General features: G+C 44.6%; 1 protein-coding gene across 2 annotated transcripts in view; it reads right to left on the minus strand.

Moving 5' to 3' along the window:
• Positions 1 to 27,489, minus strand: part of NEDD9 (neural precursor cell expressed, developmentally down-regulated 9) — a 133,408-nt gene that overhangs the window by 86,915 nt on the left and 19,004 nt on the right. For both annotated transcript variants that reach the window (XM_065584959.1, XM_005305192.5), the window contains exon 2: positions 8,466 to 8,672. In XM_065584959.1, coding sequence (XP_065441031.1) covers positions 8,466 to 8,468 — 3 coding nt within the window. In that variant the 5' untranslated portion in view covers positions 8,469 to 8,672. The remainder of the gene's footprint in view (positions 1 to 8,465; positions 8,673 to 27,489) is intronic.

Genomic DNA, 27,489 nt, shown 5'->3' on the forward strand with positions numbered 1-27,489 from the left:
TAACTAGGACTTTTACTTGGGTGTTGCCCCAGCCTCCCCTCCTGTCACACACACAAACCTCTCACCCAAATTGAGTGGTCCTTTCAACCCTAACTAGCTGACCCAGATGGAGGTATAGACTAGAGCTTGGGACTATCTTTCACTCAGGCTGGTAACCTGCTCACTTTGCATTGAGGATGCATACTAAATTTCTTGTGTGCTGATAGTCCTCTAGTATTTTCCCACAAATCCCTCCAGAAGAACAAACAGTTTCTCCCACAACTCACTGGGAAAGAAGCGTAGAGTGGTTCAGCTGGCTGCCCCACAAACAGGGCCGGCTTCAGGGTTTTTGCCACCCCAAGTGGCGCAAAAAAAAAAAGAAAAGAAAAAAAGCCACGATCACGATCTGCGGCGGCAATTCGGCGGGAGGTCCTTCGCTCCGAGCGGGAGTGAGGGACCATCTGCCGAATTGCTGCCAAGTAGCTGGACCTGCCACCCCACTCTGGAGTGGCCGCCCCAAGCACCTGCTTGGCAAGCTGGTGCCTGGAGCCGGCCCTGCCCACAAAGAACCTGGGCTGTGCCCTCAGCAGTCCTAGCAACACACATAGGGAAGAGCCACACCAGTGAGCACTCAGTCACTTAGGTATGGCTCTGGATTGTGGCAGCTCACAGCCAGGTTAGGCTAGCCCAGGTGCTCAGATCCAGAAGCCTATCATCAAGGCTAAGTCATTATGCAGTAAAGACATATCCTATGAGAGCTAGAAACTTACCTTTTTAAAAAAAGTGAAAGCTGAGATTCTCACAGAATTGACTCCACGGCCTGGTGGGGTGTTAAGGAAAACACCAAATATCACAAGTCTTGTGATAAAAGTCATAAGTGTTGGCAACACTGTTTAATAATACTTTAGCACTTCACATCTGCAATCTGCTGTATGGATGTTAACTAGGTAATTAATTCAAGTACAATTCATTTGGCTCTCATAGGGTCCCACACATCGGTCAGTTGCTAGCTAGTCAATTCTTTTAGCACCCATAGCTATTGAGGGCAATCATGTTTAGTCATATAACCCCAGTTCAGCTAGAGATGGGCATGAACTTGAACCTTCCATGTAATGTAGCAATATGTATATTTAGGGTGAAATTCTGCCCTTGCTCTGATTCCATGCAACTACCTGATTTCAACATTAATGTATGAGGGCTGAGTGAGGACAGAATCTGGCCCATAGTGTTCTGAATAAAGTTCTGATTTCTTAGTACTGGAAATGCCTGGTACACCAGGAGTTCTCAGCCTTTTACTTTCTAAGCCCCCACCCCCCATGCTATAAAAACTCCACAGACCAGCTATGCCACAGCGACTGTTTTTCTGCATATAAAAGCCAGGGCCAGCAAGCAGGGCAACTGCCAAGCTAAGTTGCTCAATCTTTGGCTTCAGCCCTGAGTGGCGGGGCCAGGGTCCTGGGCTGCAGTTCTGTGCTGCAGGCCTTTGGCTTTCTGTCCTGGGCCCTAGTAAGTCTAATGCCAGCCGTGCTTGGTGGCCCCACTGAAACTTGGTCGTGGCCCCCGGACCTCTGGTTGAGAACCACTGTGGTAGACTACACTAGTACCAAGAATCCTTAACAGGAAGGTGTGCGTGTGCCAGCCAAGAGAGTGGGGAAATAAAGCACAGTGTATTGTTAGCAGAATACCGCAAGGTCTCGATCTTTCCTTACAAAGAAAAAGTACAGGTTTGGTGTTCTTGATATCACCCTGCAGAAATATAAGGGCTATGCAGAAAAACGGTGCCACCTTCCCAATGTGCCATGTCTTAAGGTTTTGCGGAAGATAAATGGATCTGTTCCCAGACAACTGGCATATAGAGAAAATATTATTTTCTAGCACTGGGAATTCTAATCCTCATTTTTGCAAATGAAGGATGAGGCTGTGGCTGTAATAGACCAGACAGCAAGTGTGAAAAATCAGGACGGGGGTGAGGGGTAATAGGAGCTCATATAAGAAAAAGACCCAAAAATCAGGACTGTCCCTATAAAATCGGGACATCTGGTCACCCTAGGCTGTAAACCAGTGCCCAGCTGGAAGGTGGAAGTGGGGAGGGGCTGCTGCTACTCACTGGCAGACACTCTCAGGGGCTTTGTACCTGAGGCAGGTATAATGGCCTCATTAGCACTGCAGGATCATAGGTTTCATTAGCTCTCTTTACTAGTCTGCAGCTTACACTCTCCCCATCTATGCTGACCACCACAATAAAGCAGGCTATGCCCTTCCTTCAACCCTTTCTCTCTGGGGAATCTAGTAACCGCTGTCCATACTAAACTCCCTCATTCCTTGCATGCCAAGAATGCAAAGACAGGGATTGTGCCTCAGACCCTGTTCAGGGGCCCCCAAGGCAAAGAGCTCATTTCAGTTCTGCTCCCTCCACCCTCCCACACACATAAGCACAATCTAACCCTAAATAAACAGATCTCTAATTTGATCTAATTTTAATACGGAGGGATAACAAGTGGTAGAAAGAAATATGAGAGACTCCATATCAGAGAGGAGTCCGGTGGCACCTTAAAGACTAACAGGTTTATTGGGGCATAAGCTTTTGTGGGTAAAAAAACCCACTTCTTCAGATGCATGAAGTGAAAATTACAAATACAGGCATAAATATATTGGCACATGAAGAGAAGGGAGTTACCTCAGAAGTGGAGAACCAGTGTTGACCAGGTCAATTCAGTCAGGGTGGATGTGGTCCACTCCCAATAATTGATGATACCAATACCAAGAGAGGGGAAATTGCTTTTGTAGTGAGCCAACCACTCCCAGTCCCTATTCAAGCCCAAATTAATGGTGCTGAGTTTGCAAATGAATTGTAGCTCTGCAGTTTCTCTTTGAAGTCTGTTTTTTAAGTTTTTTTGTTGAAGAATGATGTAGCAGGGTGATCACCTGCTCCAGCCCTGAAGGGGTTAGAAAAGCCCTGCAGAGGGCTGGGTAAAAAGGAGCAAAACCCCAGCTGATTGGGGAAGTGGCTGCAGCTGGGGCCATGCCCCAAACTGAGCCACTTAGCCTTATAAGAAGGCCAGGGTAGTCAGAGCAGAGGAGTCTCTCTCTGACAGGAGAGAGAGACAGGCCTGTCTGCAGGGAGCTCATCTGGGGACCTAGAGTGAGGCAGGGCTGGGGAAAGGCCTTGGGGGTTGGGAAGCCCTAGGCTAGCAACTCCCCAGGCTGCAGGGCCTGGTCCTAGGCCATATAGGTATTGGGGTTGCAGAGGGGCAGCCTGAGGGTGGTTAAAGGCAGCCAGTCCAAATTCCTTGTTGCCAGTGATGATTGGCTGATAGACTGCAGTCTGCCCCAGGGCATGGGGGCTAGATGGTGACTGGCAGTAGCTGTGACTGAGGCAACATTGGGATAAGGGATGGGGGTTCCACTGGGTGGGGAGACCCAGAGAAAGAGTGGGGTACTGCCAGGAGGGCAGCACCTAAGCCAAGGGCACTGGGGTCTGGGAGGGACATGGGGGGCCAATGACAGGTGGATCACTGGCCCGCAGAGGGCGCTCTAGAGGCTGGTGAGCTAATTCCCTGGATGACCAGCAGGAGGCGCTGCAGGGATGAGTCCGGTCGTCTTAAAATGGCTACTTTTCAATCTCTTATAGAATGTCCAGGGAGACTGAAGTGTTCTCCTACTGGCTTTTGCATGTTACCATTCCTGATGTCTGTTTGTGTCCATTTATTCTTTTACATAGAGACTGTCTGGTTTGGCCATTGTACATGGCAGAGGGGCATTGCTGGTACATGATGGTGTATATAACATTGGTAGATGTGCAGGTGAATGATGATGTGGCTGATGTGGTTGGGACCTCTGATGGGGTCGCTAGAGTAGATATGGGGACAGAGTAGGCAACTGGATTTGTTACAGGGATTGGAATCTCCAAGTGAGCTTGGAAGGAAACGAAAACTCCAGAAAACATCATTCAGCTCCTCTACCTGTATCTGAAAAGGGAAAGTTCCTGGGTTTTGGAAGGGAAAAAATCGAGGGCTGTTAAAACCCTGCTAAACTCAGACGTCAATTGATGCATTTCAAATCCTGTTTACTTTCTGTGCATTCAACAATGCTCTTTTCTGAGAGCTTAATTTCTGCAGTGTGACTGGGCTTCATAAAATCTCTTTAATCGAACACAGAACGCTCCATGCAATCAGATCCAGCACAGTGCTATTTTACTTCGTTTAAATGAGAAAGTTAAATCTCAGTCTAGACAGGCCTCTGTGTAGCCCCTGTGTATCTTACACCATCATCTCTGAATATGTTTCTCATTTTCCAGACAAGCCCAAGGGATCTGCATCCCCCAATAAAATTCCTGTCTGCACTAAATTGCTTTTTAGTAGTGATTTATACTTCAATAAAACTACCTCACCAGAGGAAAATATCTCTAATTGTATAACTGACATGACTTATACAGGGCATATTTTCTGTGATTAGTTATATAGGGGTTATAGGTCTCTGAGAAGAGGGTTGTAGGCCTCTGACTTTCATTTACGATGGGACCAGTAAAAGAAGAGGAAATCAACTGTCAATAAACACAACTGTCATGGCATCTAAAGTGGAGCTTGATTATAAGCTTCTTTGGAAAATGGCGGTGAGGCTGTACTGTAACACCAGATCTGACCCCTTGTTCCTCTGGAATTTGAGTGGACCTGGATCTGATCTTTGCAACTTGGGCTACTCTTTCTAATGAGCCAAACTGAAACAACCCAAACTTGTAGATAGTTGGTTTCCCACCTGGTTCTGGAACTTTGCTCCATTACCATTCCTGTCCACGGGAAGACTGGGTACAGACAGTGGTGCTGCAGAAGACAAAGCAGCAGAAGGCGGCACACATAATAACAGGTGGTGGGGAAATCTTACTTAATTTTTGCTATGAAATAAAAGACGTTCTGTCTGTATGAAGCCAGCATAAATCAACAACTCTGAAATTGCAGTACATCTCTCTTCTAAAGTGGTATGTGCATTAGTTGAGACAACATGAGTGTCTCTCCCTGACCCATTTAGTAGAAGTGAGCTGACGTTCTGCCAGATGGCAATCTGGATTCTGGGCAGGAGCGGCACCAGGGTTTTTGCTGCCCTAGGTGGCAGCGCTCCTCCTCTGAGCATTCAGGGGGCCTGGGGTCTTCAGCGGCGGGCGGTCCTTCCGCTCCGCGTTTTCAGGGCACTTTGGCGGCGGGTCCCGGAGCAAGTGGAGGACCCGCCGCCGAAGATCCAGAGTGGAAGGATCCCCCACTGCCAAATTTCCACCGAGAGCAGCAAAAGGCCGCCCCCCAAATCCTGCCATCCTAGGCGACCGCCTAAGGTTGCCTAGTGGAAGCACCGGCCCTGATTCTGGGTACAGTGTATTTGAACTGTATGGACTTGATTTTGATCTTACTCATGTTAGTGTAATCCAGGAGTAACTCCACTGAACTCAATGGGCCAGATCTTTGGATGCAACTGAGCTATGCTCTACAAAGGACGTGAGCTGAGTGGATGTGAAGTCCATTATTCTGGTCATCTCCCTGAACCTGGAGGCATCCATGGGCTGTTGTGGACCACAGAATAGTTAGAGCAACCTCAGGGGTTATTGTGTGAATGAGGATCACTATGTGCTCTAGCCGTACCCTTTCCTGCCCCTGACACTGACTCTACATAAACTGAGGATTCCCTCATGTCAAGGCATTCCCTAGCTATGAAAGAATGGGATCTGGTCTAAAGAATTTACATATGTGAGAACCAAATCAGGCCTAATGCCTTTAATGGATACACCACTATAAATTATACAACAAGATGAGAACATTTTTTTCCTCCCAGATTTGCAAGTGGTTATCCAAATATGAAACAGTTAAATTTTGTCTGAATCTGACTGGGCCACCTTTCAGATAACAAGTTTTATCACTTGGATGAGTTTGATAGTGAATGAGATGACACCTGATTTAGTAAAATGGTTTGGTTTGGACAAATGTTACATAATTGTTACATTTGGCCTTGATTTTATACTGCTTATTCAGATTATTATTTTATTGTATTTTATCATATTCTTATCCCATAGAAGTTAGTGGGAGTTTTACTTAAGACAGGAGTGTGGGACTGTGACTTAAACTATGACTCCATTTCAAAACACTTGTAAACCAGAACACATAAGATAAGAAGACTTCAGAATACTTAGAAATGGGTGGTATTTTCTGGCTGGGGAAGCAGTAGTGGCTTACTTAAGGAAGCACATGTAGCATAGGAGTGTCGGCTAATTTACTTGAGGGTTATGCACTTCATTCCTTATATAGGCCCAATTAGCAGGTGGTAGGAGGGGAGGAATGCAGTCTTTATCCCTGACCCCAAATGCCCTGCCCTCATAGAGCAGTGCTCGTTTGAGGATTTCAAAGTGCTTTACATCCCTCAAAGAATTCATCCTTTCCCCAGCCAATGAGACACAAAGGAAAATAAGATCCATTACAGTCAGTTTCTGCTGCCTTGATCCCCTCCTCTGTCCCTGACTTCCCACTCCACCCCAGGCTTGCACCCTCCATGCTGCCTTGTACTCCCCCATTACCCCCACATCCCAGGTTGCCGTTGAATATTTTCTGTTCTCCTTTCCACCCTGCCCCTCCCCAAACCTTGATCCCTTTCTAGGTCATCTTTCCCCAGTTGTTGAACTTGTGATGGATCTGCAAAGCAGGGGTATAGCTCCCTCCCCCCTGCACTTCCCTTTCCCCTGCCAAGTGAGGGAAAAGGTCCTTTAACCAGGAAGTGTCTGGGCTCTGTTTGGGAGTGGTGGTTGCTTGGAGGCAAAGAGCTGCAAGGAAGCTGAAACAGTGGCCAGGAGGCAAACAGGCAGCTGGAGAGAAGCTGGAGGCAGGAACGGCTGCAGAGCTGTGTCTGGAACAGACTGTGACTGTCGGACACTATGGCTGGTTGTAGGTCTGTGTGTGGGACTTCTGGGGGAGCAGCGGCAGGTGCAGAGGGGCCCCAATGAGAGACCCTAACTGAACCTGGAAACCTGCAAGCATGTATTTGCATAGAATAGATACTGGAGAGGATACCTTAGGCACCAGGCCTGAAGAGCCCTGATTTTTTGATTGGGCTACCCCCAGGAGTCCACACAGGAACCACCATGGTTCACTTTGAACTGTAACTGTTCAAGCCTCTGTACCTAGGGTATCTGCAACCTTTCTCTTTTCTTGCCAGCCCTAGTAAAATAACCCTTCTCATAGCCATGTGTCTGAGTTGGGATGCACCAGGGTTAGAACTTACAAAGTCTAGCTGCCAAAGCACCTACAGTGCTTACCTATGAGTCGCAATGCATCTGGCATGCTACTGGCCCCCCAGGGGTTTGTGGGATAGAGGGGCCAAGGTAAATGGATTTTTGCCTGGGTCAGGCAGAGTGTGGAGGGAATCACAGTGCAAACCTCCAGCCTCACTCCTACTCAGCCGGTATAACTCCTGATCTGAAGTAGACCCTGCTATTCCAGTCCTGAACCCCACGTCCCCCCACATGCACACACATCTGTCAAAGCACCTCCGTCTTGACCTGCAGTTTCATTTGCTGACTCACTGCAACCATCGGATTGAAGTACGGAAATATTCCTACAGAAGGGAATGGAGAGTTACCTCTGATGTCACAATGCTACCACTCGGGGAACAGCAGGGTGCTCCAAATGGGCACTGTGTATAAATCAGGCTTTTCCAGGGTTCCAGTTTTCCAATTGTCACCAAAATAGTTAGGTTTCTTCCCATCGATGCCTAGAACATTTCCTGAAATCTTGGAATTGATTGGATTCATTCTTTAAAAGTTACGTTAGACAGACAAATGCCGATTTATCAAATCATACTTGAATTAACTGTTACATGCTTATTGACCCACTTACCAGAACAATGCGTTTTAATGTTATATATGCATGAAGAAATCTTCTTGGTAACATGTTCACTAAGGAGAAAGCTACAATAATGGCTTACAGTTCTAGGCAGTATCCAAGGCAAAACTGAACTACTGAGGGTACATGGCAGGTAGTGATCTATTGGGGATCGATTTATCATGCCTGATGCAATAAATCGATCCCCGATCGCTCTGCCGTCAACTCTGGAACTCCACCGCGGCAAGAGGCAGAAGTGGAGTTGACGGGGGAGCGGTGGCAGTCGATCCCGTGCTGTGAGGACGGGAGGTAAGTGGAACTAAGATACGTCGACTTCAGCTATGCTATTCTCATAGCTGAAGTTGCGTATCTTAGGTCGATATCTCTCTTCTCTCTCTCCCCCCCCCCCCCCCCCCCAGTGTAGACCAGGCCTGATTCTCAACAGCCCTAAACCTAAGAATGACTGGTTGCAATCAATCCTAACAATGAGCAGTCAAAATTCTAAATGAGGTGGGTGTTCGGTTTGCATTGTTTAAGAGGACAAAGTGTTTCCTTGCTGAGCTTAATTTAATAAAAAAATTCAAGTTAAGCTTTTTTAAAATGAATTTTAACTTCATTGAAAACTAAACTTACCATTATCCAATGTTTCTGACGTTCCACCTACAGCATGTTAATCCTAGGAACACAGGGGCTCTGTATCTTGAAGATAACAATCGCTATAGGAAATCCAGCATTTTGGTATGCTGGCTAACTTTTGTCCTTTCTATTGTAGGTCTTCTTTTCACTTCCAGGATTTCCTTGTTCCAAATATTTCTATACGGACACAAGCACTTTGTTGCTCTGAAACAAAAGGTCATTAAAACACAGTGATGCAGATGATCAAAGAGGGGAAAAATCTCTTCTCATCACATTACCAACCTGCCAATTCAATCATTTTGAGCTGTACTGGGATTCCCCATAAAACTCCTACTTATGCATGGGAATGAGCTCAGATGGATCTCACTTCTGTCTGAGGTATGTGTTTTAATAACATTGCCAGTGCCCACATGCTATGTGTGTGTTTTCTCCCCCCCCCCCAACTAGCAACACATAGTTCCTTATATGCATTTCAAAGGATTAGGCTGTTTTGCAGGAGGCTAATTTACCCATGCAAATCTGAAAAGCCTTGGTGTTTTGCCCCTTAATTCATTCACCTGGTGGGGTTTTATTATTATATTCACACTTGGCCAATAGAAAGTGTTCTTTAATCAAAGAAACATTCCAAAAGCTATTTTCAGCCCAAACATTATAATTTTATGTTAGTTCTTTAGAACTCACAAGTGTAAATAGCTAGAAAATGACTGCAAACTAAAGTGAAACAAACTACTGTTTTCATTGCACAAGCTGAAAGAAATACAAAGGGTAAAGAGCACAAATAGTGAAAAGTAAACTGGATTTTAAAAATTATTTCAATTTTAATAGTTAAGATGATATTTGTAACATATTATTTATTTGCATTGTATTGCAGTAGAACCTAAAGTCAGGACCTCACTGACGCTGTACAAACCATAAAAAATATAAGGGATTCTCTCTGCACTGAAGAGTTTATAATCTGAGGGTACGTCTACACTACCCGCCGGATTGGCGGGTAGCAATCGATCTATCGGGGATCGATTTATCACATGTAGTGCAGACATGATAAATCGATCCCCGATCACTCTCCCGTCGACTGCTGAACTCCAGCTCGGCGAGAGGCAGAAGCAAAGTTGACGGGGAAGCCGCGGCCATCGATCCCGCGCCGCGAGACGCGAAGTAAGGGATTCTAAGTCGATCTAAGATACGTCGACTTCAGTTACGCTATTCTTGTAGCTGAAGTTGCATATCTTAGATCGATCCTCTCCCCTCCCAGTGTAGACCAGGCCTAATTTTTGAGCTGTTTGTCAAGCTATCCTGCAGTGTCTCAAGAGCATGAGTACCAACCTCAGGGCAGACTATTAAGAACTAGGGCATACACCCAAATTGGCTGAGAGTTCTGTACTTTGATTTCATAACCAATTATCAAACATAACATGGAGTCTCAGACAGTCCCTTCCGGTACTCCAGTCTGTCTTGCCAACCAGATGAGCATATCTTTGTGACCGATGGTCCCTTACACCAAGGATCATAGCAATATTCAGGTCAGTCCCAAAGCATCAGTCATTTACCCCAGGTCAATTGCACTTTAGATCTCACACCAAAGACAATGCTTGTAGCCAATCCTATAATAAACTATCTAAAGATTTATTGTACAGGAAAAGACAACAAAGGAGTTATTTACAAGGTTAAAGCAAATGAACCTAAACACACGAGTTACCTTTTGAAACATAAGATTGTAATAGAAGCTTCTATAATAAGCAAGCTCTATACAGGCCGGCTCCAGGGTTTTTGCCGCCCCAGGTGGCGGGGGCAGGGGGGAAGCCGCGATCGCAATTGCGATTGGCAGAACTTCAGTGGCAGCTCCACAGCGCTGCTTTCTTCTTCAGTGGGAATTTGGTGGCAGGTGCTTCACTCCAAGAGGGACCCACCGCCGAATTGCCGAGGAACAGCCCGACGTGCTGCCACTTCCCCTTGGCCACCCCAAGCACCTGCTTGCTGGGCTGGTGCCTGGAGCCGGCCCTGGCTCTATATGTCCTTTAGGGCTAACCCAGTCTAAGCACTGGGGTTCTCTTGCTTATTCCTAGAAAACCTTGCCCTTCAGAATCCAAGCAACATAGAGATACAGTTCCTTTGTATTAGGGGTTTTTATTCCCTTCCCCCAAGCCCCTTGTGCTCTGAGCTGCAAACTCTGCTGAGGAGAGGAATTTCACTTGTATGACTCATCTCCATTGGGGGAAGAAAGAATAAACAACAAAGGCTTTTGTCCTCTTTAATGCTCCACACTAGTCTGTCTGGTGTCCACGAGTCATGCCAATTGGGCAGGACAAACACCTTCAGTTGGAGATCAGTATTTCACACAAGGTAATGTCTCTCTCCTGTCTGGTGACTTACAGTTACAGAGGTTTATAATACAAATGCTCAAATATTATTTATAACATGAGGTACAGATGTTAAAAGTGAGATTAATGCAGGCACCAGTTTACAAGCATCCCATAAAGTCTAAACACTAAACACATTCTTGTAATTCTAATACCTCTTTTAATAATACTAACACACAGGTGAGCTAGACTGATTCCAACTATGTATTCCTCAGTATTCAACTGAGGGATGGGGGCATGACTTGGCACCTGGTATGCCAGCATCACATTGACAACCTTCCTTTTAGTAGGTTTTTTTTTTAAGCTTTGTTTGGGACTTCAGCGACCCAAACATAACATTGCTGAGGGCCCATTGTTATCCACTAGTGTGATGCATGGAATTTAACTTCCATTAATTAAGGTATTTTTGAGAGCTGTGATGTGATATATAGATCCTTGTCTAGAGGTTGGCAGGGAGAGAGTTAACATTCACTCCCTGAGTGGGATGTGGGGAGCAGACTTCAGTTGCATGCTATCATTACAGGGATCGTCACTCAGGAAACCTGTCTGCGGCTGGGACCAGGAGTGGATGGTGCATTAGGTAATTCCCCCAGCATGCTACAAGAAGGATAGGCTGGTAGATATTTAGGTTAGCTTGAATTTGGGTCAGTTCCTCTTTACAGGAAGGTGGAAATTGTGGCTGGAAAAAAAAGCCCTTGATTATCAGATGCAAAATTTGGTTGCACAGAGCTGACCTTTGTTACCCTACTCATTAGACATCAGTCTGGAGGAAGCCTTTGAACTCCTAATTTAATACTCAAACTGTGAGCAGGCCTAGAGTACATTTGATTTGAGTGGACCTTGAAAACTCCAATAACACTTGTCATTTTTACCCTGGAGTTAGTCCAGTTCCACAAATGACTGTGGTTCACTTGACCTGTTGTGAGGACTTAAAAAGTGTTGTAGTGTCCCTTTAATTTCTACAGTCTCCCATATTTATAATATGCACAGAATTCAGGATGCACATATTGTCATCTTGAATTTTCAAGACTACGCTCATGTCTTAGGCAATATTTATGTAGAAGAAGACTATAGCAAAAGAGGGAGAAATGACAAATTTCCAAGATCTGTAGTTGCAATAATTCAGAAAAATACTTTAAAACCCTAAACTTACAACAAATGTATTGGGTAATATGCAGGGTCTTTCAGCCAGCAGCCAAACCACTAGTAAAAATCATGCATGCTGCCGTCTGATTTCTCTCTTCCCAGCAAATGAGGAAAACTGATGGCTTGGCGAGGGCTGCTTCTGTCTAGATGTAAAGCACAGAAGTAGCAGTTCCAATGGAAGAAAAAAGGTTCCTTTTTCTTGTGGGCAACAGCCAACTTTTCACTTTCTTTTGACTTTGGCTTCCAAAGAGATAAGATCTGCTGACTGAGCACAATTCCTTAGCCCTACTCCAAATTATAATATTTTTAAATCACTGTATATCACAGAGACAATCTCTTAAATATTGGGATTTCATTATATACTTTAAACAGTAAGCTGTCTTCTGGAATGTACGGAAGGATCTACTCTTTGGAACTCATCCTAATACTTTACCTAAGTATTCATCCAATACCAAATACAAACAATAAGACCTGATCCTGCAAAGCTGCCTCACTTGGAGGTGTGCTACCTCATGGCAGAACCATGGTCATTGACCTTAACCAGCTCATTTGTCTATTTGTCTCCCATTCCTCTACATCTCCCATTCTCCCTTCTAGCCCCACGCACTCCTTCTGGGTAAAATCAGAGAGTGCTAGTAACATGTGGCCCTAACATACTGAGTGGAGAAGAGAAGTATCATGGCTTTCACGCCGCCTCTTCCCTCAGCAGCAGAGCGACATCTCTTCTGTGGTAAACTTTCCCCTGAGGAAAGGCGTTTGTCTCTCTTATCTTGCCCAGGAGCTCACACTTTGCTCAGTATTCCTTGCTCTGTCTGTCTGAGCAAGTTTTGCTCCTATAATTTAGGACCTGAAGCTGATACTGTACAGGGCTTGTCTACGTGCGGAAACGTACTGATATAACCTGTATTGCTATAGTTATACTGGTATAACTCCCCATGTGGACACTCTTATTCCAGTTCCTTTTTCCAGAGTAGCTTTTTTTTTTTCTGGTGTCGCTTCTTGGAAAATCTAAACTGGAAAAAGACACTCTTCCAGCATAAAAATGTCCACAAGTGGTATTGTACTGGTCTAACTACACCAGTACAGTTATGCAGGTAAACTCATCGTGTAGACAAACCCTAGTGTAGGCAGAACACATGAGGCACTGGTCAGAGAAGTGCTCCCGATTGATACAGGTAGAGTGCTGCTCAGTGTGAATGTACGTTGACTTAACTGGTATGTGCACCGCTCAAGAGAGGCCAGATGGTGGAGGAAACCAAAGAGAACGTGACGATAGTGGTGGGGAGGAGGGAAGAACAACTGGGGTCAGCTTCCCTTATAACAAAAGAAAGAAGGGTGGCCTTTTGCTTAAGGTACAGTAATAGGAGTCTGAAAGCCATTAGTAATTTCATTTTCCCTTTTCTGGCCAAGAGAAAGATCTAGAATCCACCCTGAAAACACCTTAGGATAGAATGCTGTAGTATCTCCATCAGCTTGCAAAGACTGTAGTAGAGAGCGGGTTAACTTATTTAATTTTAGATACCATACTAACACCTTCAAACTATCACTCCTAGGAACTGAAGGCAACTGGTGAAAGCTTTAGCTTTATACATCTATATTCTAGTTACAGCTCAGTCAACCACGTGCCACTCCCGAGGTGAGGAGAGGTTTCTCAAATAACTGCACCAGGATTATTATCCTTTTTATTTTAATTAATACATTCATTTTTCCCAATCCACCCTGAGGCATATAGATAGTTTCCCTTGCCAGCTGGAATCCAGAGTAAAGCTATTTCTCCATGATCTATGTGGTTTACCATGGTAAATCATAACATAATGATGGAAAGACAGATCCAATTAAATTCTTAGAAAAACAACTCGTCAGCTGTGTTTGAAGAAGCAAGAAAAACATAAAATGTTGCCACTCTCCTCCAGAGAAGTACAACATTCTACTGGAGCTGCTAAGGACGCCAATATATTCTAGATGTTTATACTTTATGCTCTTTCATAGTACTAAAGAAAGAAAACAAGGTGCTACTGTAATGCATCCCCACTCCTTCCAGATCTCCCACAAAGCACTTTTTTTTTCTCTACCATAATGAACAGACATGACATGGTTTTGCTACACACAAACAGATTATTGCTTGTTTGAGGCTGATCGTTTATTTGCTTTAATTTTTTTTTCAGTTTAATTTGAAAAATTGCTGCTTCAGATTCCTGTTGCTCTCCTAGAACTCAAAAAGTCCTTTGTTTGTGCTGAATGAAATTGTGCAAGCGGCAGTTCACTTCTAATTGGAAGGACAGCCTTGCTTTCAGCAGGATAGACTGTCTCCATGATCTAAATAGACAGCAGTGGAAGGGGAAACAGAGGTACAAAGAGGTGAAATGACCTGTCTAAGATCACACATCAGAACCGTGGGAGAACCAGGGATAGAAACCAGCTCTCGTGAGTCCCAGTCCAGTGTCTTGTTTGCTACACCACTGTACCTCTCTAACAGAGCCAGGCTGTGTTTCAACTTCCCAGAACACTTCTACCATTCTTATACTACATTCGTGTTTACAGAATGGGGTCATACTTACAGGATGGGGGACTCTATTCTGGGAAGTGTGACTCTGAAAAAGATGTGGGGGTTGTGGTGGATAATTGTCTGAACATGAGTTCCTAGTATAATGCTGGGGCCAAAAGGACTAATGTGATCCTTGGATGCATAAACAAGGGAATCTGGAGTAGGAATAGAGAGGTTATTTTACCTCTGTATTGGTACAAATGCTGCTGGGATACCATGTCCAGTTCTGGTGCCCACAATTCAAGAAGGCTGTTGATAAATTGGAGAGGGTTCAGAGATGAGCCATGAGAATGATTAAAGGATTAGAAAGTGTGCCTTATAGTGGTAGATTCAAAGAGCTCAATCCATTTAGCTTAACAAAGTTAAGGAGTAACTTGATGACTGACAGTCTATAAGTACTTACATGGGAATAAATATATAATGGGCTCTTCAATCTATCAGAGAAAGGTCTAGCACGATTCAATGGCTGGAAGTTGAACCTAAACTAATTGAGACTGGAAATAAGGTGTAAACTTTTAACAGTGAGAGTAATTAACATTGGAACAATTTACCAGAGGCTGTGGTGGATTCTCCATCACTGACCATTTTTAAATCAAGACTGGATGTTTTTCTAAAATATCTGCTCTAGGAATTATTTTGGGGAAGTTCTATGTCCTGTGTTATACAGGAGGTCAGACTAGATCATAATGGTCCCTTCTGGCCTTCAAGTCTATGAAATCCTATGTGCCAATGGAACTCTGCATGCCCCATCCCCAGAGTGACTGAGTATACTCCCTCCCAGGGCTGTACAGGCTGAGCAGGACTTGCATGCAATTGCTTCTCCAAGCTGTCAGTGGCCACTGCATCGGAAGTGAAAACAGGGGCACTGTTTTTCCTGTGTTCCCAGTGCTCCCATCATGCTGCTAGTGCCCAGGCAATGAGGAGGAGAAGGAGGAACAGCTGCTGACTTGAATGCAGAGGGGTGAGGCAGGGAGGGCATTGCAATGGCCACAAGGTGGAGGTTTTGTACTGTCTGCCAGTTAACATGCTGGATTTTTTTCCACTAGACAGTTAAGCTCCCTGCTCTTGAAGGAGAGATGGAGCAATCTCGCTGCCCTGATTACACAATACTCTAGCTGAGACCTAAAGTTCTGGGTGCCACATTTCAGGAAAGATGTGGACAAATTGGAGAAAGTCCAGAGAAGAGCAACACAAATGATTAAAGGTCTAGAAAACATGACTTATGAGGGAAGATTGAAAAAATTGGGTTTGTTTCGTCTGGAAAAGAGAAGACTGAGAGGTGACATAACAGATTTCAAGTACATAAAAGGTTGTTACAAGGAGGAGGGAGAAAAATTGTTCTTCTTAACCAATGAGTATAGGACAAGAAGCAATAGGCTTAAGCAAGGGAGGTTTAGGTTGGACATCAGGAAAAACTTCCTGTCAGGTTGGTTAAGCACTGGAATAATTTGTCTAGGGAGGCTGTGGAATCTCCATCATTGGAGATTTTTAAGAGCAGGTTAGACAAACACCTGTCAGGGATGGTCTAGATAATACTTAGTTCTGCCATGAGTGTAGGGGACTGGACTAGATGACCTCTCAATGACCCTTCCTGTTCTATGATTCTATGGTGACTCAGTAAGCAGAAGCAGCAGAGGTGGAGAACTTTGGGCTCATGGAGGTGACGTCTTGAGTTCCATATGGTCAGGTAAGCTGACCAGTTTGCTTGGAGGGGCACCTGCACATGCAAGCTGCAGGGGTGCCTGATTTGGGAGGAGGGAGTTGCTATTGGGAAGCAGCAGCATGGAAGAGCCTCCGGGCTATAAACAGTCTTGTTACTAGGCTTGATAGGTAAGAGGCTGGGAAACTGCGGTGTGCTTGGGGCAGGTGGACAGAGTGAACCAGGGCACCCATGCCTCGCCACCTTCCACAACACACAGAACCCACCCTTGCCTCCACCAGACACTCAGCACCCCTTTCCCTGTAGTCCCCGTATCCCCCAGTCACCCAGCAGGTCTCTTCAGGTGTCGATCACCCACAGCGCTTTACAGGGCCTCAGGCACCACCCCTCAGCACCCTGGATCCTACAAAGAGCCTCTTGCACATCCCTTATCCTTTGCATTAGATGCAACCTCAGGAATCATGCCTGGAATTCCGCAATGTCACTGTGATGCTTCCCAGGGTTACCTGGGGTTTTCAGGCACCTCGCTACCACCTTCCATTAGCATGAGGGAGTCTTCTCTGTGCCTGCCAGGGGTCAGCTCCCAGCCACAGGCAACACAACCCCTCCCCTCTCAGCCCACATGGGCTTACCTGTCCCTCAGACAGGCACATTCCAATTCCCAAGTCTTCTGACCGTCCCCCTCTGGTGTCCACCCCATTATCCTCTGGACACTTAAAGAATTACATGGCCTGTTATTCCCAAAGGAACAGTAAACTACAGTTTACTAATAACACCTTTCCATTTAACACACAGCACTTAGAGAAGGTAAGTATACGTTCATTTAACAAAGAATGATATTCAAATGATAGTAAACAAACACTGGAAACAAAGTGTTTATAAAATAAAATCATTTTTATAAAATAAAATCATAAGATGCATTCTAGAGCCTAAAGTCACCTAACAAGATGCCCTTTTGTCCAATAAGATACTGCTTACCCCAAAGTCCTTCTCATTGTATTTTTCTGCCAGGATGGCTGAGACCCTTCTAGTATGAGCCCAAGCCCACTGACAACTTGTCTCCCCATGATGAAGGATAAGTGAGGGTTCATCTGCACTCCAGATATAATTCCAAAAGTTCATTGTCTTTACTCCTTGTAGTGAGGCGGTGTCGCTCCCTGCCGTCCCGGAGCGGGACGAGCCCATCCAGAGTCCGGAGTGGATGGAGCTAGGGAGCTCAGAGCCTGCCCCTCAGAGGGTCAGGCAGCGACCCCAAAGTATAAAGGCTCACCCTCAGAGCTCACTAGGGAGCCAGCCGCCGGGCAGGCCAGAGCCCATGTCAGTGTGTTGCGGCCAGGATCCCCAACTCAGCAACGGGTCTTCTGCCGCTGCTAGAGCCCCGGGCTGGGACGCAGTGGAGCGGGAGGGCCTGCGTCTCCCCCTGCCACCCAACCCTTGGGTGGCAGTCTCCCCCTCTCCAGGCCTTGAAGGCTTGGGCCTACTGTTGTTGCTCAGCTCCTGCCAAAGGGCCTGAGCTCCTGACTCTGTATTGCCCTGACCTAGGGCCTGGGCTTGATACTATTTGTAGTGTTACTGCTCAGCCCTGCCTGAAGGCCTGAGCCCCTGACCCATTGCTGCCACGCCCTGACCCAGGGCCTGGGCTTATTGCTACTGTTTATACTGCCAGTGCTCAGCTCCTGCCGGAGGGCCTGAGCACCTGCCTCACTGTTGCCCCACCCTGACTCAGGGCCTGGGTTTATTTCAATTGTACTGTGGTTGCGTAGCCCTGCCTGAGGGCCTGAGCACCCGACATTGTTGACCCAGGGCTTACGGTGCTTATTCCAGTGGGCCACCAGGAAAGACCCCTACGGCTGGACTAATTCCTCAAACCTCAGCAGTGTGCCATGAGCCAGTGTGGCTTCCTTCAGCCCCGGAGAGGGTTGAGCCCTGGCCAGCACCTCTACACTCCTAAACAGTATAACCACTGCTGTTTCTGTTTTTTTCCTGTACACTCCACAATCTATTGACTAGCATTTTGCTCAGACTGTAAAAACAGGTGTCCAGCGTGAACCATACAATACTCAATTTGTACATGACCATCCAGAGCGAGAAGCATCTGTTTCCCCCTGCCTGACTGGAGTATGTGGTTCACTTTTAGTGCCCTGCCTTAACTCACAGACCTAGAGAAGATAATTTTTAGTATATGGACATAACTCCACACACATTTTCTGTAGAAACATCTTGCAATGATCAGGATGACAAGTGTGACGCAGGCTGTCAAAGAGACCATACATGACATTTAGCAAACTAGTATGTAGCTCCCAGACCTGGGGGATCCCTTCCACCCTTTTGGCTCTCTTAAACATTTTGGTAATAACTGTCTATTGTCACCACTAGAACCCTTTTTGTTGGGGGGAGTCTGTCGCCAGTTTTTCTGCATCTTGGAGGTGGCAGCTCTAGTGGGAGGTGGCAGGAGCCTGAGGGATGGGGACAAGCTGAGAGCACAAGTACAGAAGGGACCACTAGAAAACATTCTCCTCCAGGACTTGGAACTGAACCCAAGAGTCCTGAGTTTCTACGTTGTTCTTCTCTTAGCAAATCGCCGGAAAACGCACTGGCAAAGTATGTGTCTCAGCCAGGCTGATCTACAGGGAAGATAACAACCTACTATGTGTTTCAGTAGTGGCTGATCTACAGGGAAGATAGCAACCTATCACCAGTATCAGTTACTTCATTAGCTCAAGGGATAGAGGTCTGTGCTGTGGATCAAAAGGTCTGAACCCTACTGATGATCCAAGTTGGAGGGTCAATGTGGTTCCAAATGATAGACTTTCTGGGACTTTTTAGTTTGCTAAAAAAAAATTAGGAAATCCCTTTAAAAGGAACATGCAAAGTCAAGCACTCAAAAATTAGAAACTACCCATTCTCTGAATGAGACAGGAGAAAAACAACATATGACCATGTAATTAAACTATCACATAATTCATATTCAGAAGGGCAACCTTAATTCTGATAATTTGTTTGTCGTCCTCATTCAGTGTGGCCCCAGGCCTTATTTAACCATTGAAATGATTAATTTCATTGTTGGTCTTTCTCTGGTGCTAATCACCATAGTGTCTCAGGGTTACACAAACATTACTGAACTTATCTTCACAACATGCCAGGGAGACTAGGTGGTATTATTATCTCTGGGCCATATTATCCCTGGGACAGAATATTATTTTTACTCTGGGACATACAGCAATTAAGGTTAACGTTGATATTAGTGTCCACTAATTTTAAGTGCCTGATTTGAGATGTCTAGGGCCTGATTATTTTTTAAATGTAGTTAACATTTTTATTCCACTTAATATATTTGAAATACAGCTGTCTGACTTGGGTTATACTTGTGAATACCCACCACTTCTGCATATCAGGTCCCAGTTGTTTCAGCACAGGCACCCTGAAATTGAGGAACACACAGTGGCAGTCTGCTTTCCCAGTATCACATAGCAACTCTGGCAGAGGCAGGGACTGAATCCAAGTCTGTGGAGTGGCATTCAACTGCCTTAATCATAAAACAGAGGAACATAGAACTGGAAGGGACCTCCTGGGTCATCTAGTCCAGTCCCTACCTATCACAGGCAACCCCGTCATATAATCCCAATCATAAATTTATCAAGCTCGATCTCAAAGCTAGTTAGGTTGTGACCCTAATTTTGTAAGTCATAACTTGAGATTGGAAAGCCAGACATGCTTCTTACAGCTAGGAAGCAGGCCCATTCTCTCTGAGTCAATTGCCTCTTGCTAGACTGTTCATTATTACACTCATGTATACTTGCACATAGGCACAACTATAAACCCATCCTGACCCATCTGCAAAGTGGTATTTACCACCCATTGAGTCTCTAAATGCACAGTGGACTAGTGGGAGGGAGGTCATAAGAAACAGGAGGTAATAAAGAACCTAATGAACAGCAGGCGTAGCTGACGTTGGTTAATAAAAAAGCAATATAAGTAGTGTAGTTAAAAGCTAAGGGGGGAAAAAAGCCCTAGTTGTCCTATTGAAAATGCACTAATCAGCAGGAGTCCCCATGTTCTAATTTAACAACAGAAGAATCAGTCCGGGGTAACAAACTAGAGCCTCAGGGAGGTGAAATACCTCCTGTAGCTGCTGCCTCCTGATGTTGGCTTGAAAAGTCTCTCCTTTCACACATCCAGCAGCAACTCCTGTGGTGTCTGCTGTTGGGCAAACAAACACCAACCATTCACTTTCTGGAATCTGTGTCTTTCAAGCTTAATTTAGCAAGAGACCAACTTGATTCTGGGCCATAAATGAGCAGTAAAAGTTCTTTTAGAACCACACAGCATTCATAGGAATTCATATAAGCGTGTCAGGAAAATTATTTAAAAGTGATATCTTTCTTTTTATATTCTCTCTCTCTCTCTGTGTGTGTAAAAGTAAATAGAAGACTGGGAGCACATTGGGTAGTTTGTAATTGGTTTCTTTAAGGCAATGGTTCTCAACCTATTTATCACTGTGAGCCGCATCCAGTACTACCTGTATGGCCCTGAGGATGTCACATGGGCCGCAGCTGTGTGCTGATTGGGCTGCAAGCAGGCCACAGGTTGAAAACCACTGCTTTAAGGAAATAAGCATAAACTCCCATTTCCCATGCAAACACAACCAGAAATCATAGCTGTGGTCTTATGCATTGAGCAAGGCCATTTGCCTGTGGTAACAGTATGTGTCACCTTTGTTGTATGCCATGTCAAAGTCAGTTCAAAAGATTTTCCATGTATTACAGGTCAGTAGCACGCTAAGGTCTTGTCTTTGCAGCTAAAACATTGGTATTTTATTTACCTTATGCATGTGAGCTAATCTGAGATAAAAGCACAGTGAAAACTAGGCACTTTGTTTTACTGCAAGGTAAACTAGGCAAAGTCAACTCTGGGGCAGGGAGGGGGGGATAATGGTGACATTGGCAACTTTACATCACAACTTAAGTGCTTCGTCTTCTCTGTGCATTTACCTCAGGTTAGCGCATGTGCATTAGTTACCCTGAGATATAAAACACACACTTTTTTTTAAGCCTGAAGGCAAGGCCAAGGCTAACACATTCGCCAGCATTTAATCCTGCAGCATGAAAATGAATAACTAGCTGCTGAATAAAACTCTTTCCCAGCTCTCAGAAGGATCCACTTGATGGGCCAAATTCAGAAGTGATGTGTGGGGTGTAAGTTGGATCCCTGTGCCCTCCCTTACACTTATGCAGACTCCTGCGGACTGACTGTTCCATTGGCCTAGGATCACCAGAGTCACTTCGCTTTCTGGTCTCATCCCCAGCATCTTCCTCCCTGCCTTCTTCCATACCCTATGCCTGAGGAGAGAGTGGGTGTCTTAAAGCCAGCTACACTAGGGGAATTGCTCAGCTGCCTGCTTAAGGCAGTTTAAAGTCCTCTTTGTGCAACTGGAGAGGCACAAAGAGGGCTGATTGCAGGCCAGGATTGAGCCCGCTATCTTACTAAAACCATTACAAAACCAAGCAAAGGAGCAGCAGATGATCCCAATTTATGATTATCCTATAGTCTGTGAATGAATAACTTAGCATAGTTTCAAGCAGTGTTTTCATGGTTACCTTGGAAATCATTTGGCTTATTTTTTTTAGCAATGCTGTATCAACTAATCGAGTCAATAGTTGTGAAAGCTATCGGGACTCAGTAGAGGAGGAAAGATGGTCTAGTTGGAGCACTTAAGGCTACACAGCACTGATTTGTGGCATGTTTCTTGTCTAAGGTAAGTTGAGTAGGGTAGGAACATAGTACGTACCAATTTATTATCATTGTCTTTTTTTTTTCAGTGCAGGGTTGACATTTGTTCAATGCAGGGTTGTGTCCTCCAAATGTGTCAATCTTCTAAAAATGTATATATCACTGAAGTGTCTATCAGCTTTCTGGTGTGCACATTATATGTTTCTCTCAAATCTTGCGATTTGAGATTCACCATGGTACATTGACTCGCTCGATTGTTCTGAAAGATTTTCCATCGTCTTAGGGGTAGAGGCTTATGGGACTATTCTCCTCTCAGCACAACTGCAACATTAGTGGAACTTATTTGCATGTATGAATGTGTCAATAGTCCATTTGGTGATTTGTCCCACAACAAGAGAAGAAAATATTACCTAGTAGGTTATGTTTTGAGATATATCTGGATTGTATCCAGGAATATTGTTGGCATGATGTTCAGGGTATTCTCATGTTCAAATACATTTATCTAAAAAAAAATCACACAATAAAAAATGTCCCCTTATTTAAAAAATATAGTATTTTATGATAATGGTCCAGCTCATTACAATAATGGCTCAAGATTACTGTAGTGTACTGTAACATGTTTAATGTAGATCAGAAGGAAAGCACTATTTACTACCCTTCATTTGATTTAGCCAAATAAATAGTTCCCCACTATTCCATAGTAATGAGGTGTACATATACAGTCGAAGCCTCGTTTTGACATACGTTCACACTTCAGGGTCAATCCACTTTTATTTCAAGGGGAACAACTCTTTCCATTTTTTCTCCTCTACCATGTCATGATTCCTCTCACATCTATTGGTTCAATTAATTAGTTGAAATCTCACTGCTAAAAAAAAAAAAAGCCAAATAGTTTCCAGTATTCAAGGGTAACCACAAAAACACTACTTGAAACATGCTAAGTTATTCATATCCACCAATCCCAGAAAGATACATCCTTAAACATCAGAGGGGTTGCCGTGTTAGTCTGCATCTGTAAAAAGCGACAGAGTCCTGTGGCACCTTATAGACTAACAGATGTATTGGAGCATATGCTTTTGTGGGTGAAAGCTGACGAGTGGGTATTCCCCCACGAAAGCTTATGTTCCAATACGTCTGTTAGTCTATAAGGTGCCACAGGATCCTTAAACAAACATTTCATTAGTACACCAGTTAGAGTCCTAAGCTTACCTATAAATTATGTCAGCTCAGAACAAAGGAAGGGCAAATTGCTTGTGGCCTCTTTGCAACAAAGGCTTGCCATAAAGTTCATCATGTCTTTGGCAGTAGAGAAACAAAGCCATGTATGTAAACATTTTGGGAATGAGTTTCCTTAAACTCTTACAATAATGAAAAACACTTGTTTGTTTAAACCTCTAAGTCTGCTGGAGCCCAGTTGTATGAAAGCCTCACTTTAGAATTCCATGGCTCAGAATAAAAATGACCTCATCTTAAAGATGGAAAGGTGAGTCCATGAAAATGTGTTTACCTCACAGCACAAGGCAAATTGAATCTACTAAGTGTTAGGTTATTCACACTACAATAAAACATTACATGTTAAACACAGCTGAATGACTTTATAGTACTTGAAGTTTTCCAACATATGAAAGCAACTTTTCACATGTTTATGTTGCAACAAATGTACTGCAAAATACAACACCTCTGTGAGACTAAATGTGGAACTATCAGCCAAAGCAATCGTGGAACTATTCCAGTAGGATGCAGATCAGATGAACTAATAGTTGCTTTTAGATTCATACATAATATGGACTCCGGTCTGCTCTCATTTACACCAATACAAACCTGGAATTGCTCCTCTGAAGTCAAAATAGTTCAATGTTCAAAACAATTTAGCTCCCTTAGTGAGAAGTAATAGTTAATCCAAATGTACATTGGTGTCAGTATAACTGAGAGCAGAATTTACCTCTTCTTCAGCTATGGGTTCATGAAGAGCTTGTGTGGCTTGAAGGCTTGTCTCTCTCACCAACAGAAGTTGGTCCAATACAAGATATTACCTCACCCCCCTTGTGTCTTTAATATTCTGGGACTGACAGGGCTACAACTACACTGCATACCAGTGTTTGGGCATTTATCACTAGAGAGAAGATGAAGCAAGGGATGGTGCAGCGAGGAAGGATTTTGACAAGTCTTCTAGTGATGTCAGCGCTTGCTTTACTACTAACCAAAAACATGGGGGTGGGGGAGGGAGAGGCGCTGACAGCCCTGTTCCTTCTTTCGTAGTAGCAGTTTCAGTTCACAAAACCATGACCCTTGCATCACCTTTGATGATATTGTTTTTGGCCTTAGCACTCTAAACTCTAAGCACATTTCTGGATCCAACAAAAAACTGTCTACCATGAAGGCCACACAAAAGTTAACTTTGAAAGAGTTGATAGCAAGAAGAAGGAAATATGACCCTAACTGTCCTTTCACAAACTGAACTACTCTCAATTTCTGTTATGTGTCCCTTTCCTCCCAGTGAAGCCACTGGCTTCTGCAACATATTACAGACTGCTGCATTATGATAACAGGTATCATCCAGAAGGGATTTCTCAAGAAAAAACTGTCCCATGCCTCTGCAGATTCTTTGTGGTGAAATGCAATTCCAAGTATATGTATATCCAGAGGTAAGTGGGCAAAGTGAAGACTACATGACAATCACTGCACAGGGTGGTGGTCAGCTGACACAGACCCTTCTGCACCGTCCTTTTCCTCAGCTTCACCTATTCCAGGCTTTTGGAAAGTCATGGCACAGCTGTACAATATACTGAAACCCTCTAAGGCAGCCACAGTGAAGTGAGTCCAGACACCACCAACCTTAGCCAGATCCTCTTACTAATACACCTCAAAAAACAAAAACCGATGAAGCAGAGTGAAACATGTTTACATCAAAACATGCATGTTAGTATAGTGGACCATCTTTTGACATCTCTCGTATTGGATTTCAAGCATGCTGCAGTGTACACAATGCTGTGTTGCCACAGTGCTAAATCCATGCTGCAAGAGCTTTCTGTAGGTCATGAATCCAAAACCACACAGCCAAAATGATGACTGAGGTTTTGCAGAAGAAAAATTGAAATTACCCCCAGTTTATCCCCTAGTTAATAACAAGAGTAAGAGTTGCAGCACAGTCAGCACTGCATTCTGAGCCAGATTGCCTTTGTGTAAATAAGTTGGATAAACCCAGAATAGTATTTTTTTTTCTTTCTTGAACTCTTGTCTTTTGCTACTGTTCTCTCCCCCTCCCTCCTTCCTGGAGGACAGTTTCTCAAAAATAGTCTGCCTGTCCCTCTTCCTTCTTGGACTCTCTCTTCTCTCCCCCCCCTCCGCACAATTTTCTGCTGCTGTCACACTTTGATTGTCCTTCTCTTACTGCCTAAGAACAACCACAGTCTAGGCCCACTGACCCAGTCACTTTGCACTGTTCCACTTGTGCAAAGGAGCACTAACCCAGGCAGATTAAATCCCTCAAGGGGCATCCTTGGATGGCAGATCCCTGTTCAGGGGCATCCTTGGATGGCACAAAAGTCATGTTAAACCCCTGGTAGTTGCCAGTATAGGGGGCATGGCTGGGAGCAATACAGTATGGTCAGGGCTCCCTTTGTGAGGTAATGAGTCATCTCTGAACTAGAGCCTGATTAAGCCACATCTGGTGATAAGTCATTCCTCCAGCCAGTCCACAAGCCAGGAGCTGGTCTGGTGACTTTCAGGACAGGTATAGAAGCCTCACAGGAGAAACAGTAGCTCAGTCTGCTCAATGTGACTTCAAGGCTTGGAACTCTCCCCTGCCTGATAGTAGTGCTAGACTCCGCAGGCTTTAACCTGCTCCAGCTCTGCTCTGACTCCAGCCTTGTTCCCAGTCCCACTCCAGCTCTGCCCTTGCTTTGTTCTAATCCCTCTCTTGATTCCTGGCCTGGCTGCCAATGCACTGATCACTAGGCCCAACCCACCACACCCCAGCTTCTGCTACCCTGGCACCCCAGCACTCCTGGCTGCTGTAATGGCTGCTTGGGGCTGTTAACTGCTGATGCAAGCAGGCGTCAGGGAGTTGGCCTGATGCAGATTGGCCCCATGATCAAGGGAATGCAAAGGGCACATTTGGACCTTCCTTCCTCAACTTCACTGAGCCTTCTTTGTCTGCAGCTGAGGATCAAACCCTCTGTGTCCCTGTCCCAGTTCATCGTGTGGCTACAGAAATGCAGTGCTTCCTGCTAAATATTCTGTATCAGTAAAATTATTGGTATGGAGGATATGACATTTCTGCTGCTAACTGGTTTTTAGTGAGGACTTTTACGCATTTGCGTTTTGAGTTGAGATGGTTGCATTTCATCATATAATTTAAGCCACCTGATGTTTTTTCTGGATCTAAAAACTTTGCAAGGGCCAAATTGTGCTCTTTGCTACACTGGTTTAAATCCATTGACTTCAAAGGAGCTACTCCAGATTGATGCCGATGGAATCCAGTCCAAATTTTGGCCTGGAATTTTACTCTTTAGCTCAGAAATGTGCGGTTGTCTAAATGCTCATTTGCATGTGTGTGTGTATATATAAGCTGGAAGGAAGTGTCTCAACAGTGCTGAAGAAATGTCTTCTTTTCTCTGTTGTGTATACTGAATCCTTCCTTAAGCAACACACACTGACCAGAGTGTTGCATACATCCCAGGACAAAAAGCAAAAGACCATTCTTTCAATACATTGAATTTTGAAGCTGCATTTTTGAGTGTGGCAGCACTCGATTTTCTGCGTTCTAATTTGAAATTTCTCTTGGAGCATCTCATGACCCACACCAGCAACAGTGGAACTAATTGAGGCTGGCTAGTGGCTTTACTGTGAGAACTACGGCTTGAAAGAGGCTTGTTTGGCAATGATCTTTCTAATTCCCCTTGACAGTGGAGCACTTGTGTTTAGATTAGTGCTTCTGACCCTTATCAGGTCAAACATTATTCAAAATCAAACATGTTCACCAATCCCTTTACATTCACTATAAAAGCAAGAATATAATATGTATGAATTATAACAATGAGTGTACCTGACCTTGAAGGATAAGGATGTGCAGGGAATGAGATTCATTGTATTAGATTGTAATCACATTTTCAGCATCTCTCAGCCTCCTTGTTTGCCTTTTGCTAACGCCTGGGGGGTCTCAACCCACTGGTTGAGAAACACTGGCTTGTAAGGTATTGGAGGTGTGGGGTAATGATCATGTCACATCCTACACAATCCATTCACAGAACGCAGCATCAGCCTTGCAGAAGGCCACATTGCACCCTGCTAGCGAGCACAAATAAAACCTTTCTCACCTCACTGATAAATGCCAGAAGAGGTCCCTCTCAACAGGTTACCATGCTCTTTGCTGCCAGCCTGCTTCCTTCCTGGGTAGCAGGGCTGCCTGATGGACTCCATACAGGTTTCTTTATGCCCCTTGCCTGCTCTCCCCAAAGGAGCCAATACTACCTTCCAGCTTGCTCGCCAATGGAGGGAAAACAGAGGGTGGGGGTAGGGGTTTTCCTGGCAGAGAAAAAGAAGTGTGGTCAGGACCAGCCTCACCTCCCGAAAGCCAGATAC

This window comes from Chrysemys picta, chromosome 2 (genome assembly GCF_011386835.1).
Source record: "Chrysemys picta bellii isolate R12L10 chromosome 2, ASM1138683v2, whole genome shotgun sequence".
Classification (NCBI taxonomy): domain Eukaryota; kingdom Metazoa; phylum Chordata; order Testudines; family Emydidae; genus Chrysemys; species Chrysemys picta.